Below are 19,654 nucleotides of genomic sequence, written 5' to 3'. Positions count from 1 at the left end.
TTGTATTTGTATTGAAAGTGAAACCAAACAATTACATGCAAATAAACTGCATGTCTATATAAAATTATCATACAAGACAATATTAATAATGATAGAAAGTTCTGTATTATTATTTTATAACATTATAATATAGGCAATAGACTTGAAAAGTTGAAACTCATAAGTCATAATATTTCAAGTTTTGAATATTTTGTTTCTATACTTTTAAATTACATCAGAATTAGCAACAGATTCATAGCATACTAAAACGTGTTCAAAAACAAAAATTTGTTGCATGTTTTTACTGTTTTTTGGTAAATTGGGCAATTTCCATTTACAATTGTAGCTGTTCTTTATTTAAAGGAGATAAAACTTTACTGTCCAAATTTGTCAAAATTTGAATTTCAAATGGTCATCAGTAACTTATAAAGGTCTTAATTATAATTTATTTTTGATATTATGAAATTGCTGTAAAAACAAAATATTATTAATATAAATTAAATTTCCAACTTTTTTGACTTAAAAACAAATATGTATAATATTAATAATATAATAAAATACATAAATCGAACAAAAATTGAATCAAGGCTAAAATACAAAATGTTCATTGAGTTAAAAAAGGACCAAAATATCTTGAAAATTATGTAATGTGCACACGTGAGTATTCAGTGAAAGCAAATTTTTACGAATAACAATTATTTTTTGAACATCAAAATAATTTATTTCATTAAAAACAAATCTTACAAAGATTTATTTAAGTTCTATAAATTGCAAAAACTACTTTATAAAAATAAAACACATTAGAATAATTTTTAAACTTAATAAATGTGAAATAAAAACAAAATTATAGTTTAATAACGTTACTTTTTACCTCACTGCAATTTAAGTTCAATGTTATTTATAATTGTTTAAATATTTTATTATAATCTCTTTACATTAATTTATGTCTTATTAAAAATATAATTTGTTGTATTCGTAAAGAATTCTATATAATTGGTTTAGAACAATTGAAATTATACATCTGAATTTATAGATTAGAGAACATTTATTTTCTATTAAACTTATACTATACGTTGCAATCTAGTTATGACTCATGATAATCCACTGATAATAATTATAATAATATTAGATTATTTAACCAAGATGATTTCAACATGTCCTATTCATATATGGAGAAATCATTGTTACTCTGACTAATTATAGATCAAATCTAAAATAAAATAAAAATTTTAAAGGTCAAAATATAAATTTGAAATTGTATATATATTTTTTTTAACAAAGGTTTAATGAAATATATGTTAGTATTATTACACAGTAGGTATACCGGATGTTCCATTTAATGTACCTAAGACAGTGATTTTCTTGAAAAATATTTTTTTTTTGTTCGTTATCGTGATTTTTAATTCATTATTTTAAAGCAGAATATTTTTTGGAATCTTTCGATGTATAAATACAAATTTTGGATGAATATTTTATAGCTTATAATTACTTAAAGTTTAGTTGAGCTGAGTGCAGTGATACCTCTAGGACCTAAAATCTTGCAATGTTTTGGTCTACTATTCCGCTCATATTCACTTTAAATTTTAAATACTTATACATTTTGACTTATAAACTACTTGTCCAACATTTTATTTTTATGGATTTAAATACTAAATAATATAATATTCTGATTTAGAATATACAATTAAAAATGCATATTTGCTGCAGTGGTTCAAAAGAGTAAAATAATGATGATAAACATTTTATTTTTAAATAAAACTGTTTATCCAAAATGTATAGTAACAACTTAAAATTATGTAATAGGAATATTTTCAAAAATTTTTTTTTCTTATATTAAATTAAAATCGCCCCGTATTACTGTAGTATTAGTGTAAGTGTATTTGCCTATACTCTAATCCTTCCAAAAACTGAAAAAAAACAGTAAAATTGTAAACAGGATCTTAACTGTCTGAAAATAATGTATGCATTGCATACTACACACGTCATGATGATTTCCATATCTGTAAAATCATCAATTAGTGAGACAAGGCTTGATTTAAATTCCGAAAATTAATTAAAATAATTATTTACTGCAGTATGAAACAAATTTACAATCTGGGGGTGGGGTGGCCGAGCGGTTGCGACGCACGCAGTCGCCGGTTCGAATCTCGGTCACGGGCGGCATCGCTCTTTCGGCATTTCGCGGTGTCTGGAGAGAGAGGCCGCCGGCCCCCAACTGGGCATGGCAGATACTCACGGGTGCCCATTCAAAATTCTGCCAAAAACGCACATGTTAAAACCTACAGTACCTTCCCCTACAGTTCCCCAGGCTAATGTCGAAGCCCTAACCCTAAAAAAAAAAATTTACAATCTCTTATGCCTACACGCAGAGAGCAAGAAAAGGTGTAACTAAACCTACCTTGAAATAAAAATAATATAGATTGTTTTATAATCAAATTATATTTTTAAAATTTGTAATAGTAATCATTTTAATGATATCTCATTCAATCTTTTTTCATACAATATAAATAAATTATATTACATTATTTCATGGATATATCATATAATTATTATTTATATAGAATTACAGACAAAAAAATAATATAAAAATGAACAGGATCGGGTAACTGTTATAAATGAGTGCAATTAATTACTCTCTTTGGAAGTCATCGTCGGTTTACTGATAACCAGACGTATTTATCACGGATGTGATCCACCTCACGTGGCTGGCCACATTAGCATAGATCCCGTACTTGCCGCGCCGGCCACAGCCATAGCCAAAACTTGTGATACCTACCACCGTCCACCGGCCACGCATTTTGCACAAAAGTGGCCCTCCCGAGTCACCCGAACACGTGTCCGACCGACCATCTCTGAATCCTGCGCAGAACATATTGTCAGTGATCTGATACCGCCAGTACGCAGATCTGCACGTCCTCTGGCTAACGATCGGGACCTGTAGATAGCAATGCAAACGCACATTTCATATATTATGACGTGTCACAAGATAAACGCAAAAATTGACAATTATCAAAACTACTAATATTTAATAATCATGTACTGTTAGCTGCTGAGAGTTAAAGTTATTTTATCCATATAGAATATGTAAGGTACAGATAAAACGAATCCAAACAAGTAGTGTTTCAAAATTTCATGACATATTTCAAATGCGTGAAATATTTCAGAGTTAAAATATACATACTTATATATATTTTTTTAATCAGTTTTATTTTTAGGTATAATCATCATAACTTACCTTCACAATTTTATAGTATTAAGGCCTTAAGAGAAACAATCACTAACCACTCATTAGTGATAATTTTCTTTGGTTAGGTTATTGATTAATAATCATCAATAATATTTTTATAAAAAAATTCAATGTTTCACTAGAAATTTTTCATACTTCCAACTCTACAAATAAGTTAGACTTCAACAGTTCAACTTAGTACTTTTAATAAGTTTATGCTACAGTATAAATGAGTACTAAATTAATATTATTTTATATAAAGAAAATGTATACTTTACAACGTATACATTGAAAAAATAAACATGTTTTGCTTTCTTACAAAGTTATAAATATGAAATAGTTTTGATTGCTGCATAAATGCAAGTATATTTCAGTACAATAATTATTACAATACTCGTGGAGATAATATTCTGATAGGTATTAGATTTATGCTTATGCATTATAGATTATACGGTTATATTTAAGTATTTCGACGTTAAACGTGTTATTCGTTTGGAAAAATATTTTTTTTTTTTTGTTATAATAAAGTACCTATCTATATATTTTTTAAATGCAATTACTTGGATTAGTTAGATCTGATAGTAAGATTTACTGAAGTAACCTAACCCTATAAATGAATACTAACCTAACCTTACTTTGAGAAAAACCAAAATATCATGAGACCCGATCTCAATATCATTAAATATGGCTCATCAACAAAACTAACAAAAGATATAATCTTTTATTATATTTTAAAACTAACTGATACTGTACTAACCTAACATAAATACAATTTTCGTCTAAAATAAAAATTGCTATTTAATGTAAAATGTCACCTCAACACTATTACTTTTTGACTTCATGACGCATATATACTATTTTACAGAAACATCATTAAGAATTATCATAATAAGAGGGGCGATTTAATTTCAAAAATGTACAACTAGATATCTAAACAATTATCTTAATTTATTTAAAAAATGTTATTGGTGAAAGTTATGAAATATTTAGCCGATTATTCATTGTAAAAATTGCATTTTTGTTCAACAGATACCTATGATATATTTTTTACATGAATATTGTCAGTTATTGATAGATAAAAATATTTTATAAGTCAGCTAAACTTTTTTGTGGCTATGAAACAGTTAATAGATTGTTCGCTTATTTAACATGATAGTCATTAATTTTAAAATAACTTATATTCAACTTTCTTGTCGTTTCTTATCTACTTTGGAAAGATGCTGAGCTATACCTACCCTAGCTTCTCGAAGCATTCGAGATCCATGAGAATCTTGAGATTTCACTTTTCCCCATCCAATAACTACGCACAGTTTAGGCTTCCGCTTCTGCCGTTGAAAATCAGGGGATGGAAGACATGCTGGTTGCAAGTTAAATCCACCATCATCTATTCCTAAATCCAAGGCACGTAGTTTTAACAGTGCCATATCAATATCAATTGTATTTGGATTGTATCTGGGATGTATTATAATACGTTCAACCTATATTTGTTATGGAAATAATAGTAATTATTACTTAAGGTTGCAAACATGGCAAATATTTGAAAATTCTAAACACCTAACGCCATAATAAAATGGGTATATCGTATATAATGAACAATGGTATGTTGTTTATATTTTATAATGTGTGCATGTACAACATACATACCCTTAATCTGATCTTATTGCCTTCATAAACAGATAAACAATGTTATTCATTTTAAACATATACAGCATACGACATACATACCCTCACGCTGATCTCATCACCTTCATGAATAGATAAATCATACTCCTTCAATATCACAAATAATTTTTGTCTAGAACAATGTGCAGCTGTGAGCACCCAACCAGGGGCTATGAGTGTACCACCGCAAATTATCTTCTGAAATGGTGAAAACGCATAATATAATATGAAAAATGTGAAAAATATTATTTATTTTACCATCATAATACCTTAAATCCATTTAACACCGCGACTTGCCAAGGCCAATGAAATTTCTTAGATTCTTGACCTCCCATTATTTTAATTAAAAACCTAGGAGTCTTGAAACCGGGAATGGTAGAAGAAGCCATAGTAACTCCACATGTAGAATTCACTGACACATCATACGCATTACCTAAGACTACAATACAACATTTTCATTCAAATAATGAACACATATTCTATGAAAATAATTTATAACCTTTGTTCGAAAAACTTGTGTTGAGCCGTTTGTAGTAATTCGTCACGAGCCCCGGGCATGTCGAACCGGTCACAAAACAATAAGATGATTCGGTAACGACGTTCGATCCACAAATTTTCGATCGTAAACAATGTCTGAACGAGCGTCGCGGTTGTATCCATATAATTTAAACATATTATGTTACAGGTACGATAAAATTATGTTAACCTATCCAAGCTTTTGAATTAAATAACTATATTTCTTTCGTATTTACAACATTTTACATAATAGATTAGGTTTTTATTCAAATTTTTTATTACAAAATTGATTAGTATTTATTTTAACGGCCCTCATGCTACGAACAAAGGTAGAAGAATGACACATCATCTGTGCAAAAATTAATATTTTATACATTTCATATACGAGTAGATATGTATATTTTTTTTAATTATTTTAAATTATCAACAATCGTTAAAATATAATATAAATATTATTTTATTTTATTTTTTAATTTTTTAAACCAACTTTTTTCATATATTTTATATGATTAATTTCAACAACTAGATATTTCTTCAATTTTGAACGATATAGCTCTAACTTTAATAATATCTGTTAGGTATTTAATATCTATTAACCGCGTGGCATAATACAGGTAACCAGCTAGTATCTTGGCGCATTCGTACGATTTTTTTTTTCTTATCACATTTTGGCGGTCATGTCTATGCCTGAGTGTATACCTACTTATGAACTAAGTATGAGCGCTATAGTACTAACCTTTGTCTGACCATGGTACATCTATCCGAACATGAGCTCCAATCCGACCAATCTGAGTACACGTTTTTCCTATGGTGTGGTTTCTGATTGTTAACCGTTCTGTTCTGCAGAAGCTATATAAACAGAGAATCCCATTATTATAACCAGTCCAATTTTATAGAGTAAATTATATTATTATAATTTATAAATTGGATGAATGATGGAATCGGCGATTGATTCGTTTAATTGTGGCTATATAGTAAAACATATTAAATACAAGTACATCGTTGAACGATACCAGTCTATTGTACTTGATCGTGAAACTTACAGACAATACGGGTATTTGAGAGCCGTCGGCTAAATATCGCGTCGGCTGAGCAGCGACGCGAGAATAATCGTTTAAGTCTTCGAATAGTCGCATATCCTAAAGTTTATAAACACACAAAACTCATTACATAATAGGAGACTCCTAAATAAATTAATCCATCACGGGATAGACGGCAGTATACTGTATAATTGTGTGATAGCACTTACACTGAATTGGGCAAATAATATGAACCAATGCAAATGAAATTTAAACATGCTTGTCCCGTCAACTAACTCGGCGAATAGATTGGGACGAATGTTTTTGATCTACTTGTTTAAATGAAAACCGAACCCCTTCTTTTCACTATACCTAATACAAATGTGTATACGTATACGGAGTGTTCTGGTTTCCCTTTATGCAGTATTATTATTATTATTGCTAATTTATACCAGCCGGTTATGGTGAGTCCAGTATCATTATTGCTTTACTCAACACACATGCCCATTTTGGAGATAGGCTAACGGGTAATTATGCTCGAATATCGTTAAAATGCATCGATTGTTATATTTAAATAGGTATGATTATGATTATTATTAACGGATAAGAGTTCTATCGCCGCGTGTAATCGATTTGATCTGATACTTATAAACGTAACGCATACATAGTGTATTGAATACTGCCTTAAAACGTATAGGTACCACAAATTTGAAACACAATCAATTTATGATATTATACAGACATATAGATATTTATACATACGTATGTGATATGTGTAATTGTGCATGTGTTTGTAAAAATCACATCAATCACGTTGATTGTGGATAATAACATTATTTGTGTGTGGATTAATGCGAATGATCTGTATAGAATCGAACATGTTCCATTTAGCGATAATTTATATACAGCACTTTACACTTTACAAACGAATTGTATAATATTAATACAAAAAAAACCTTTAATTTAATGGACTCGCCTGCAGGTTTTGTTAACTTGAAGTATTTTTTAATCAAGATAAGACGTACACAATTTATGTGGTTTTCTATAAGTGACTGCAAACACCAGATAATCAAATAATTTATGTTAGTCTGTTACATTATGTGTTGTATATTATACTTAATACAAAATGATGCAACGATATATATTTTTGAAATGCTTAAAATTGAACCATAACAGAAACTAATCAATACTTATAAATTGTTAGTTATTAATTTACTTACATATTAACGAGAAATAAAAGCGATAAGACTAAAATAAAATTTTAATAATAAATTGTCTTAAAATCATAAAAAACGACATTTCTTTTGGAACTGATGTTAAATATTTTAAAAAACCAACTCTAAAACTTTCTTTACGCATATTTTTTTCTCTGAGTAAGTTTAGAATCCATAATATAAAAACATTATAATCGCTTCAAAAATATTCTTTCTATCACATTTACCACAACCAAATTACGTTGTTATATAATATTAACCCAATTAAATACTGCATTTCTTAAATGTTTTTTTAAACGATTATTTTATTGTTATGTATTTTATACTCTCAAAACATTGTTGATCTCTTGTATGAAATTCGTTAACGAGAAAATATTTTATTACTACAAATTATAACCATACAATCAGTGGCGTACCCAGGATTTTCGAATGGGGGGGGGCTAAATCTATATCGGTATTCGGTACCATAATAAACACAACGTTTATGCTTTGCTTATACTAGGTCATTGTTACTAAAGATAATACGTTGTATTCAATACCGTTTTTTAGAAATATCATGGTTTGTACTTTGTCTTTTTTAATATAAAATGTATTCCAAAACATGGCCAATGGGAGGGGCTGAAGCCCCCTAAGCCCCCCCCCCCTGGGTACGCCACTGCATACAATTTACAAAATATATGACTGTATTTAGTTATGATTATTAAATATAATTTTTGCATTTCTTACTGAAGTATTTTAAGATTATATGTTCATTTTAAATAGTTATACTCCACACGTATACGCTAACATGTATATCTATATGTCTATAAGTCTTATTTATTTTTGTATAAATTTGTTGAACTGTGCAGTTTCAGTTTTAGTTTATTATTTAATGACTATAATTCAATAACGAATTAGTTATATACCTACTTACTTTATGGGGTTCTAATATTATGAACAGTATGCCTATATAGTGTAATATACAATAAAATATCAATACTAAGAATAAATTGTCAACCAGTTATATCAAATGGCTGATAATTTATACACCTAACACCTAAGGTTATTCAAGTACATAATATTCGCATTTAATATATTATAGTCACTATTTTTCTAGAAATGTTAGTACCTACGTATATTATTCGTATAAGCTAATCTCGGAATAAATAAGTACATTTTAATTCATTCAAAGTTCAAAGTTCAAAATGAAAAGAAAAAAATGTTTTTTTGTTAAATCATTAAAAAAATGTTTTTATATTTATTTTCTATTTCATAATAATATGATGGTAACAGATAAAATATATTTGTTAAGAATCGTGTGTTAATTAAGGTTTTTAGAAGGTGTACCACAAGGTGCAGTAATTGCCCCAATGCTCTTTAATCTTTACATCTCAAACCATCCCACCTCACCCCATACAATGGGCCATACTCTAGTCGGTGACTTCGCTGACGACAAAGCCATATTAACAACCAGCTCAGACCCTGTCCTAGCTTCCTCTTACATACAAGATCATCTCAACGCTCTTGAATCGTGGTACAAGACTTGGGGGGGGGGGGGTAAAAATGAATGAAGCTAAATCTATCCACGGTACCTTTGCACTTCGCCACAGCATATGTCCAACACTATTCCTCAATAACCAACCGCTCCCTCCTGCCCAATGTGTACGATACCTAGGCATCCTTATTGATCGCCGCGCGCCGCTTCACCTGGAAACCTCACATAATTATTAAAACCCGTACACTTAACGACCGCTTCCGTCTCCTTCGTCCACTTCTAACATCTAAGCATATGAAACTCTCTAATAAGCTCCTGATCTATAAGCTCCTACTCAGGTCCATTTGGACTTATGGGATTCAACTATGGGGCGCTGCCAAAATCTCCAACATCAACCGCATTCAAAGATTCCAATCAAAAACTCTAGTTACAATTCTTAAAGCGCCATTCTTTGTCTCTAATCACACCCTCCATTCCAACCTCAAAATTCCGTATGTCTCTGAATTAGCGAAAACACATTATAAACGTTTCAATAGCCACCTAGCCCACCATACAAATCCCTTAATCTCTGGCCTATCATCTATTTCTATCCCAGGTAACCCAACTAAAAGATTAAAAAGACAGTAGTGTCGTGACCTGCTAGCCTAAGTAAATATATATGTACAATAATAACCTAGCCCAAGAAAATCTCACTCATGTCGTAGTACCTCCCTGGGAGGCCTCTACAATCCGCCAAATCTGCCATTGTATATATTATTTTTATTTTTATCTTAGCTTCTATCATCAATTATTCTTATTGTTCTCCTTTGAAACAGATTGAATAAAACATAATAAAAAATAAATTAAGGTTTTTAATAACCTACCAAAGAAAAAAATTGCATACGCTTGATGATCAATTTTTAGATTGTTTATTGTTTATTCGTATTATTCATACTCTAATTGATAGAATATTATTATTATTATATTATATTGATTAAAATAATTATACGAGCTCATATTTTATTTCCTAATATGATTATAAGTGTATCGTTTTTAATTATTATTCATTTTGAATTGATCATAACAAGGTATTTGTATTATTTGTAAAATACATTAACCTCTAGGTTGGAGAAAATAAAACAGCATTTTTTGACATTATATTACTATGTTAAAGTATTTCCAAATTTTTCTAAGATGTTTCAAGTAGCTGTTACTCGTCTCTTAAGTACAGCGACCTATGAGAAATCATTTTCTATTAATTAAATATTTTTGAAAAACTGAGAGACGTATATAATCACATCAAATATATCTATTTAAATAAATGATTAATGTTAAAGTATGTACATGTTATATATATATATATATATTATATATTGAATAAATATAAATACCATCCTTAAAAATTAAAAGTGCGTATGTACAAACTTATTTTAGTATAAAAAAAAAAATGTCTGAGTATCTACATTAATTATTAAATTAAAATATTAACATTTCAGTACTAAGCTTTATTATTAAATGTGGTCCTGCAGAATGTATATGCTAATATGCAGTGGTTAAAATAACAATAATAATAATATCAATAAAACAAATTTTTATCTAAAATATTAATTTGATCATTACTCATTGGGTTTATCTGCTAATGTTATAGTTCATAATCACTATTATTTAATGTTAGAAGTTTGAAGCATTATACTTATAACCAAATAACTGTAATATGTACGTCTTGGTAGAATAAAGATAATTTATTAGATTATTCCCATCCAAAACAATTATTCACTCGGGAACATATTGTGTATACCGTATGTATATTGTAATTTAATTATTTAAAAATTATAATCAAATAAAAATTGATCGATTCAAATATAACAAGTCATAGAACTTAAAATCTAATTTCAGTTGTTAAAAACTAATTATAATAACAGATTGGTAGCATTCATTTATATTATCAAGTATAAATCGATGATAAAATTTAATAAATTAAAGCCGAAAAGTCATGTTAATATTATTAACATATCTAAAATTTAATATACGTAGGCACTAGTAAAATTTATAAAACTAAATAATACAATATGTAACCCATGAGTTATTTGTGTATTGTGTATACAATTGTATATCTTACACTCATAGATAGTAGATCATATATATATTATATATTATGATATATAATATTAATATATATAACTATCGTATCTATATAATATCCTCGTAACATGAAAACTATTTATGACATTTTTTTCATGATCGAGTCCTTTTAGTCGGCATATGATCCTATTGATTAAATCAATCAAATTGTATAAATGTTAATTTTCGTTATTGTATACGTACCTACGATATACATTCATGCATTAAATAAATTCTATTTAATAGGTAACGTGTACTCGATTGACGTAATATAGAGGTAGAGGTAATAGGTACCTATTGATATTATGTTAATACATATAATAATATGATGGACAATTTTATTTTATGTGAAACATATTATACATTATACGTATGACTTAGAATCCGTACATTATTTCCTGGCTCCTGCGTCCTGCCTATACTTTCTTTTGATTTTATTTCGTCATCAATGGACACAATACAATATTAAATTATTATATTAGAGTAGTACACTAATGCAGGAAACATTCGTATCATTCCGAGACATCTATGTTCGTATTGCGAGGATGATTCCCCTTCCAACGGCTCTGTGACGGGCTGGGTATATTTTGAAAACGCCTGTGACGCATATATTCGTTACCTACATGATAGTATCTATATGGCTAGGTACCTACGTTAAAAGCCGACCTAAACGTAGAATATTCGGACGATAATATTTTCAAGTATTAAAATGGTATTATTCCGTAGGCATATGTCTACGGGTAAATTATTATAACACGCTGAGCTGTCGTACGTATACAATGATAATATATGAGTTAGGTTATGAAGGAAGGTAGGTATATAGAATATACTACATATATATGTATTATCCCCTAAAAACCAGACTCGGCTCTTTGTGCGGGGGTCGTATAGGATTTCAATAAGCCCGTTTTCGATGTTTGAATATTACATGAAGGTATACCTATTTACTGATTCCCACGAACTTATAATGCTCAACAACAGTCAAAAATGATTTACAGGCATGTGTGAACACTATTCTATACGAATACTCAGAACAGATGATATGAAACGTATACGTATTATATAATTTATACATATAAATGTACCGACGATGATGTCCTTGGTCATAATATTATAATTTATTACGATGTAAAATGTTTTTACTATAGGTATCCATATCGAACTATGCGAGTACTCTGAGATAAATATCAACTACGAATCATTTATAGTAACAAGTAAACATTATTGTACTATAATTGATTATGAAAAAGTGAACAATTATAAAAAGTATTCATAATTTCAGTCTCAGAGGAAGTTTCGGATAGGCTAAATATCCGAACAAACCGTAGAAATACGTTTGGCCAATTTTACAATTATTTTGTAGTAATAGATTAACAAATTTAAGTACACGTGATTATAATATTCATTCTGTTAATTTTATTTGATCTGAAATAGAAACTGTTATCATATTATATTGATCATTTAATATTTGCTAACTTTATAATAGTATAAGTATTACAAAGTAGGTATATGGCTATAAATCATAATACTTAGACCACGACCGATGTCCTGTTTGATCTCAAACCTCGAACAATAATCTAAAATACGTTTTATGGGTACGCACCTACTTAAAATGATGTTATTTACAGCCAACAGTTTAAACATTCACTATCTTATTTGACTTGGAATTATGATAAAATGTTCACTCTAATATAATGTTTAATGTTATCATTATTTCATTTTAAAAATCAGCTTGGTACTGCAAAATATTAGATACTCTTTATTCATTAATGTTTAACAACAAAAAATGTTGTAGATACCTTATCTTTTCATTTTGTATGCAAAATAAATAATTATGTACAAAGTCACCAAATGTATGTATGAATTTAAATGCGTAAAGTAGAAATCCAACACATTTCGTTAACAATTACGAAAGTATAAAGGTGAATTCTACAATAAATTTAACTATATACCTACGGTTTATTAAAAAATGAAACTGAATATAAAACCAGAATAATAATAATATATTATAGCATTAAATATTTATATTTTTGAATGGGTTGATTGTCAAGATGAGCTTGATACTATGTTTGTCTTCGAGAGTATAATATCATAAATTGCCAAGTATCTATAACTCGTTTGTATGGTTTTTAATTGGGACAGCCATTTCAGCATTTTTCACTGTTATAATAAACGCGGTCAGAGTGTCAAACGTCAGATGCTTAAACGCAACTAAGGAAATAAGCAATATTAAGACTTTCAACGTGTTCAAAATTTTGAAATTCATATTTACATATAAATAAAATAATCAATCGATATTAGTAAATAAATCAAGTGGAAACGATTCGATAAAAAAAAACAATTTGACAAAAAAATATTAAATATTTTCACGTTATAAACCCGTTTTGATTATGTCCATGTAGAAAGTTATTAGGTAGTGTATTTATAAACCTTATAAGCCACGCGGCTGTATTTTTAATGTACATTAAAATAATAATATAATATTCGTTGGCAACGTATCAAAAAACGTAATGCTGGTGGTTAGGCGGACGATATTTGAATAAAGAACTATACAGACGCAGAAATTCGTACGACACTACGAACGATAACGCCTAATAACTTTACTGGCCAAGGATACAGAACATTTATAATCGCACGCACTTTAAGATATATTTATCTCTAATCGTGGTCGTACATGGGTACCCGTAAAATATTATTATTGCGGTAAGCGGGGGCGTAATGTTGCTTAAAATCAAACTCCAAATTATAACTGTTGCTTCGTAGGAGATATATTAAGCAAACTTTAATTAATTTATGTAAATATTGATACTATTCAATGATTATTTATTAGTATGATACGTTAATCAAGTGGAAATGTCTAGTTAGAAAAGTGACGTGCGTGTTTTTAAGTAATATTATTGCGCACGAAAAACGTTCCATGTAAATATTTCTATATAGGTATACCCAACAACGGTATTTTCTTTACCGATTTTCGTACAGTTCGTGATAATTCCGGAAAATGGTAATCATATAATATTCATTTACCAATAATAACAGACATCGGGCATCGAGTGAAAAATGCCACGATCGGGAATAAAAATTGAGCTTTGTGTTGACCACAGTATTAAAATACTATAACACAATAAGCACATTCGGGTGGTTTGTGAATATTTCAAATGCCTATTAAAGGCGCGCTATGGACAGAGCTGCTGCCGAGGGGAGAAAAATAATCGTCACACAGGGTCGCAGAGACATGAAGTAGAGAATGCAAGATAGAGGAGACAATAATGATAACGGGTGGTTGGTCGGTCTGTAGTCGGCGGCCGCGTAGGATGGCGGAGACCGCGGTGCGGCGGACGGAGCAGATAATTACGTGCTGGAAGCCGGGGCAACACTGCCGGCTTGGGCGGCGGAGCTCTGCGCGCGCCGCTGTCACCGGCACCGGTCGATTTCGCCGATGCGCACGGCGCCGGTTCGTACCGATAACGCACAAAATCGGCAGCGCCATCGTCTGCGGCGTCAGACGGCAGCAGTAGTGCAGTACCATAATACCCCCAAACGCACCGTCGGCGGTAACAGCACGCCACCACGGCACCGGGCACGACGCTACGACAATATAGTACAATACGCTCTCAGTCTTGTGCACACGCTCGCTGCGACGAGTTGTCAGTCCATCGCTGCCGTCCGTTTCTCGTCGCTCCCCGCGTCCCGGCTATAATAGTATTAACCTGTCACCGTTACAGCAATAATATCGCCGTTAATGTAATACACCACCACACACCGTCATCGTTGTGTCGCGTACGCCGGCCGTACCCTCGATACCATCACACACGACGGTATATCAAAAATTGATTTGAAAAAAAAGTCTAGCGTAGGTGTGACAGCGGAAAATACACATCGCCCCCGCCGATTCGATCGACCCGTCCGGTCCTATTGTGTACCTCTACAACCAACAAGCGCGGCGCACGTGTTCCGTGTGACGGACACCATCCGCACGCAGCGCGTTCGTTAGTGGGTACGTAGTTGCTTTATTCGGTCGTAACACGCAATACCGTCGTCTAACCATCTGCCTCCACGCTCGTTGTTCCAGGTATCCATCACCGCCACACACGCAGTTATGGCCGCGCACCAAGAACAGACGGTGCCGGAGCACGACCCGTGGAATGGTCCTCCAAAAGACGGTCTGTACGACCCGCAGCTTGAGAAAGAAGCGTGCGGCGTGGGATTTATCGTGGCCATCGACGGCAAGCGCACCAACAAGGTGAGCATGTGGGTGACAGGGTGCTTTATAGTTATTACCATTACCTCATCCCTTGAGTTGGTAACGTCATCTTTGGTGAATGGATGGTGGGATATTATGCGTTCGCTGGTGAGGGATTGCTGTACACCGATACGGCCGACGTCGTCCAACGACGAATCCCACCAGACTCCGGCCACGCCTACCTACCCCATCCTTAGTAAAATTCAGCCACCACACGACACCCCTCCACCAAACTTTTCGGTCACCCCATGTGGGTTAGATTTCATTGACGGCGCCCCGCTCGATCCCGCCGACGATGCAGTTTTATTATAATTTATAGATAGGTTCCTATATAATATTATATTTCTGTTGTCTGGGAACAATCGATTCTCTCGTTCAGCCAATAAGCTACTATCAATTTTGTCGCGTCGTCATGGCAACTAGGTTAATGCCTAAGTCTGACCTTGACTTTTTGTACTTATTGCCATTTGCCGCGTCATCTCACTCATACACACGGGTTAATGTCTAGGGCTGATATCGCTTCTTAATATTACGTGAAAACATTTACAAACTATTTATTACTAGACACCAGCTGCCAAAACTGATTAAAATTCTTGTCATAGACGTAACTGCAGAGATCGACATGCGAAGGGAGATTTTAACTTCTTAATTTTTATTTTATTTTTTAATATACAACTATTCACTCTTGCTTAAAATTTTAGATAACTTTCTGAGTGCTAAATCTAATGTACAAAGCACAATGGTATACAAATATAATGCTTAGATATCAATATTCATAGGTATTAGTCTATCAAACCCTAGGTACACCACAAGCTATCAACTTATGGAGGGTCGAGGGTTACATGTATTCCGAACTCATAACTTTATCTCAATTTTATGCTATTAAGTCATGTTATCATCCACCCTATATCCTACAATATAAAATTATTTATTTCCAAATATATGTAATGTAGGTATTATATATATTTAATATTATTATTATTATTATTATTAAGTACCGACCATCATTCTAAAGTTTAGTTTGACGGTAGGTATACAACACACAAGTACTAATCCAAATTTTCGAAAAACAGTATTGATCATATCGCTAATGCGCTAAGTAGTTCGCACACTTACAGTCATCGACAAGTTAAATTGTTAAACGCCTGTCATTAATATGGCATTTAATAATACATTAATCATCAAATGGTTGAATTCATAAAATGTGCACATAAACTTAACTTAAATGGTAATAATATTATTACCTAATAGCCTGTAATTAGTAAGTCGTTCCTATTGTTATAAAAACTATTCAAAATAGAGATCAAGAGAATTCTCCACAAATCACAATACTGTATTGTGGCCTTATGTCCTACATGTTCCTTTGAATGATTGGCCTGGATAACAAAAATCTTGAACTCCATTGGAATCAAACAAATTTAAATTTTCTAGATAGCTACTTGCCTAATTAAGAATAATATACCTAGTGTGGAACTGCATTAGCAAAACAAAAATGCAGTTTAAAGTTTAAATTGGCAAAAAAATAATGTTATGCACATAACCGTAGGTATACTTTAATATAATATGTAAAGTACCTGTACGTAATCATATAATATATTTATTCGTAATTTTATATAGACATTTTTGTGACACGGTTTATATTTAAGTTATAAAAAAACATAACATATAACTTATATCGTAAGATACCATGATTTATATTATAATGTACCTATATAGTGATTTTATAATAATATATAGTTACTTTAAATAACTATGATTCCCTTTATACATGCACCAGTAGTTCTTTGCATGTAATAATTATTTCTATACCTAAAAGCCGACTTTTTAAATTTATAATCGTACATCTTTATTATTATATTGATTGAAAACTAAAACCGAATATACCTATGTAATATTAAATTTTCAAATGGGAATTAATACCAATAATTTTCTTAAGTTAATTCACTATACCTAGTTAATTCTTATTTTGAAAATTTGCAACTATTTGCAAACTCGTTAAGATTCATTTAAAGTAATATTTTTACTTATAAAGTTATAATAATTGATATAAATTACAATATATTTAACATTTCATTTGAAAAGCATCATATAGTTTGATTAGACAACGAAAAATAATACCTTTGATAGCAAAACAATTAAATCAATATACAACTAGCACATAGTGAAAACTTATAAGCCAATAATGGAAATAATTTAAATCTAGTAGTTGTTAAATCTATAGTTAAAAGTTACAAAATTAATTAATTCATTGTAACCTAGTTCTAATATAGATTTTGAACTAAATATTGATCGATATGCTTTTAAAAAAATGAGAAATAGCACGCATAAATTGTTTTTTCTTTTTTAAATTATTGAAATATCTCAATTTATAAGCTGAGATATATAATTTATAAATTAATATTACAGAAAATATAAACCCAACATTAACCAGCCAATAAACAAAATTAAAACTTTTATTAGAGTCGTTAAGGCGTAATAAAGTTTATTAAATTTACAAAATAAATGTGCATCTTTTCAACAACTGCAATTTTTAACGAAAAACGTGATTTGTTCTTCGCGTAATTCGACTTATTGAAAATTGATATTGAACACGTCATATAGGTCTAAACTATTAATAGCAATAATCATATTATTCATATTGCAATGTAGGTACATTATTATATCGTGTTCTTTTATTAGGTACATAGTTTTCGGAATATTAAAAATGTATACCCTCTTGAATACATATCTGTATTACCTACTTAAGAGGACTACGCGATACCCGCATGTGTTGTCTCCGTCTTACAAGTGCATAACATAACAAATTTTACGCTCAGCAGATCACGCTTTGCTGCGTTAGTTTAAAAGTTAGAGAAAATTGATTTTCTATAAAATTTAAAGGTAAGAATATTATTTAGACGACCTCATGGGCTTTTTACTATATTTTAAATTTTAAAGAGAGTTATGAGTATTTTTAGATGTACAAAAAATTATAATTTTTAAAATACTTATAACTCCCTTCAAAATTAAAGTATAGTTAAAAGCCCATGAGGTCGTATAAATAATATTCTTACCTTTAAATTTTATAAGAAATCAATTCACTCTAACTTTTAAGCTAACGAAGCAAAGCGTGATCTACTGAGCGTAAAATTTGTTATGCTACGCACTTGTAAGACGGAGAAAACATGGAGGGTACAGTGGGTACACGTCATATTAATTATTGATATTTAGAACATAAACGATCTCGGGCTAGTGATATTCTTTTACTATTAAGTATAAACCTATTCAAAACTGTAAGATTTAAAATACATTATACTACATATCTCTTAATGAAATATAAATGTCAGTTTTTTAATATATGGTTTTTTCGTAGTGACTATATTAACTTACCCATCAAAACATTTTTAAATGTAATTTTTTATACTAACTTATACTTTATACTCATTTATTTTTAAATTATATAATTTTCATAAAAAAACTTATAAACTCTTTACAATACACCATGGAAATTTATTGCAATAAATTCCAATACCTACCAATCAATTTCAACATTTTATCAAAAAAAATACTAATTATTGTGATATACTTTGTGACCAGCAATTTCTCACAATCAATACATTAAAACAAATCGATTTTCGAATCATGGTCTACCTTGAAGTAAATTTCTAAATAAATATTGTTGAATTAAGTAATTGAAACGTTTTCTTATGTCGGTAGAACACGAGTTTAGTATTATATTGCTTGCATATTATGGTGTATACTGTATACTGGTGTAATATGTATAGATAGAAATAACAACACATTTTGCTATGTGAAAACATTGCACAATATTATGCTTATCAACTATCAGTTTTCTGAAATAATAATTTATTTTTTATTCACTTTTTGATGAATTTTTTAATTCGATCGTATTCTTCTTAATTTTCATTTTTCATTGTCTTAAAATAGGTATAAGATGAATAATACATAGTCTTAATATTCTAAAACGGTTCTGGCATATCTATTAGCGTTTAGATACCTTCCAATTTGCATTGTCATCAAAATCTTTTCTTTAAACTGTTTGACATCCACCATACATTGTAGTATGTTCATTGTGGTCTTAACGTCAGTTCATTCATGTTTTACTAATATTTTAGTTAGTATGTAAATGTTTTATGTTGTGAACTCAGTTGTAAATATAATAATAAATAATAATACGTACAACAATCGCCAAAAAATGGTTGCGAAATTCTAATTCTGTATTTT

General features: G+C 30.4%; 2 protein-coding genes across 3 annotated transcripts in view; one reads left to right on the top strand and one right to left on the bottom strand.

The window, feature by feature from the left end:
- Window positions 1-2,399: 2,399 nt before the first annotated feature.
- The window catches only part of LOC107164655 (trypsin-3-like), a 38,009-nt gene continuing 20,754 nt past the window's right edge, over window positions 2,400-19,654 (bottom strand). Inside the window, exons 1-8 of one of the 2 annotated variants that reach the window (XM_015512555.2) lie at window positions 6,633-6,722; window positions 6,427-6,522; window positions 6,120-6,232; window positions 5,367-5,500; window positions 5,137-5,306; window positions 4,931-5,065; window positions 4,441-4,683; window positions 2,400-2,914 (exon numbers count right to left, since the gene is read on the bottom strand). In XM_015512555.2, coding sequence (XP_015368041.2) covers window positions 2,636-2,914; window positions 4,441-4,683; window positions 4,931-5,065; window positions 5,137-5,306; window positions 5,367-5,500; window positions 6,120-6,232; window positions 6,427-6,522; window positions 6,633-6,680 — 1,218 coding nt within the window. In that variant the 5' untranslated portion in view covers window positions 6,681-6,722 and the 3' untranslated portion in view covers window positions 2,400-2,635. Of the gene's footprint in view, window positions 2,915-4,440; window positions 4,684-4,930; window positions 5,066-5,136; window positions 5,307-5,366; window positions 5,501-6,119; window positions 6,233-6,426; window positions 6,523-6,632; window positions 6,723-19,654 lie in introns of those variants that run through there. The other variant, XM_089218392.1, reaches the window with a different exon arrangement.
- The window catches only part of LOC107164646 (uncharacterized), a 35,634-nt gene continuing 30,691 nt past the window's right edge, over window positions 14,712-19,654 (top strand). Inside the window, exons 1-2 of the mRNA XM_089218391.1 lie at window positions 14,712-15,184; window positions 15,260-15,430. Coding sequence (XP_089074517.1) covers window positions 15,287-15,430 — 144 coding nt within the window. The 5' untranslated portion in view covers window positions 14,712-15,184; window positions 15,260-15,286. The remainder of the gene's footprint in view (window positions 15,185-15,259; window positions 15,431-19,654) is intronic.

This window comes from Diuraphis noxia, unplaced genomic scaffold (assembly GCF_037042655.1).
Source record: "Diuraphis noxia isolate RWA-SAM2 unplaced genomic scaffold, SU_Dnox_SAM2 contig0002, whole genome shotgun sequence".
Taxonomy (NCBI): Eukaryota; Metazoa; Arthropoda; class Insecta; order Hemiptera; family Aphididae; genus Diuraphis; species Diuraphis noxia.
The sequence above is the reverse complement of the archived record's forward strand: the minus strand, read 5'-3'. Positions and strand labels throughout refer to the sequence as shown.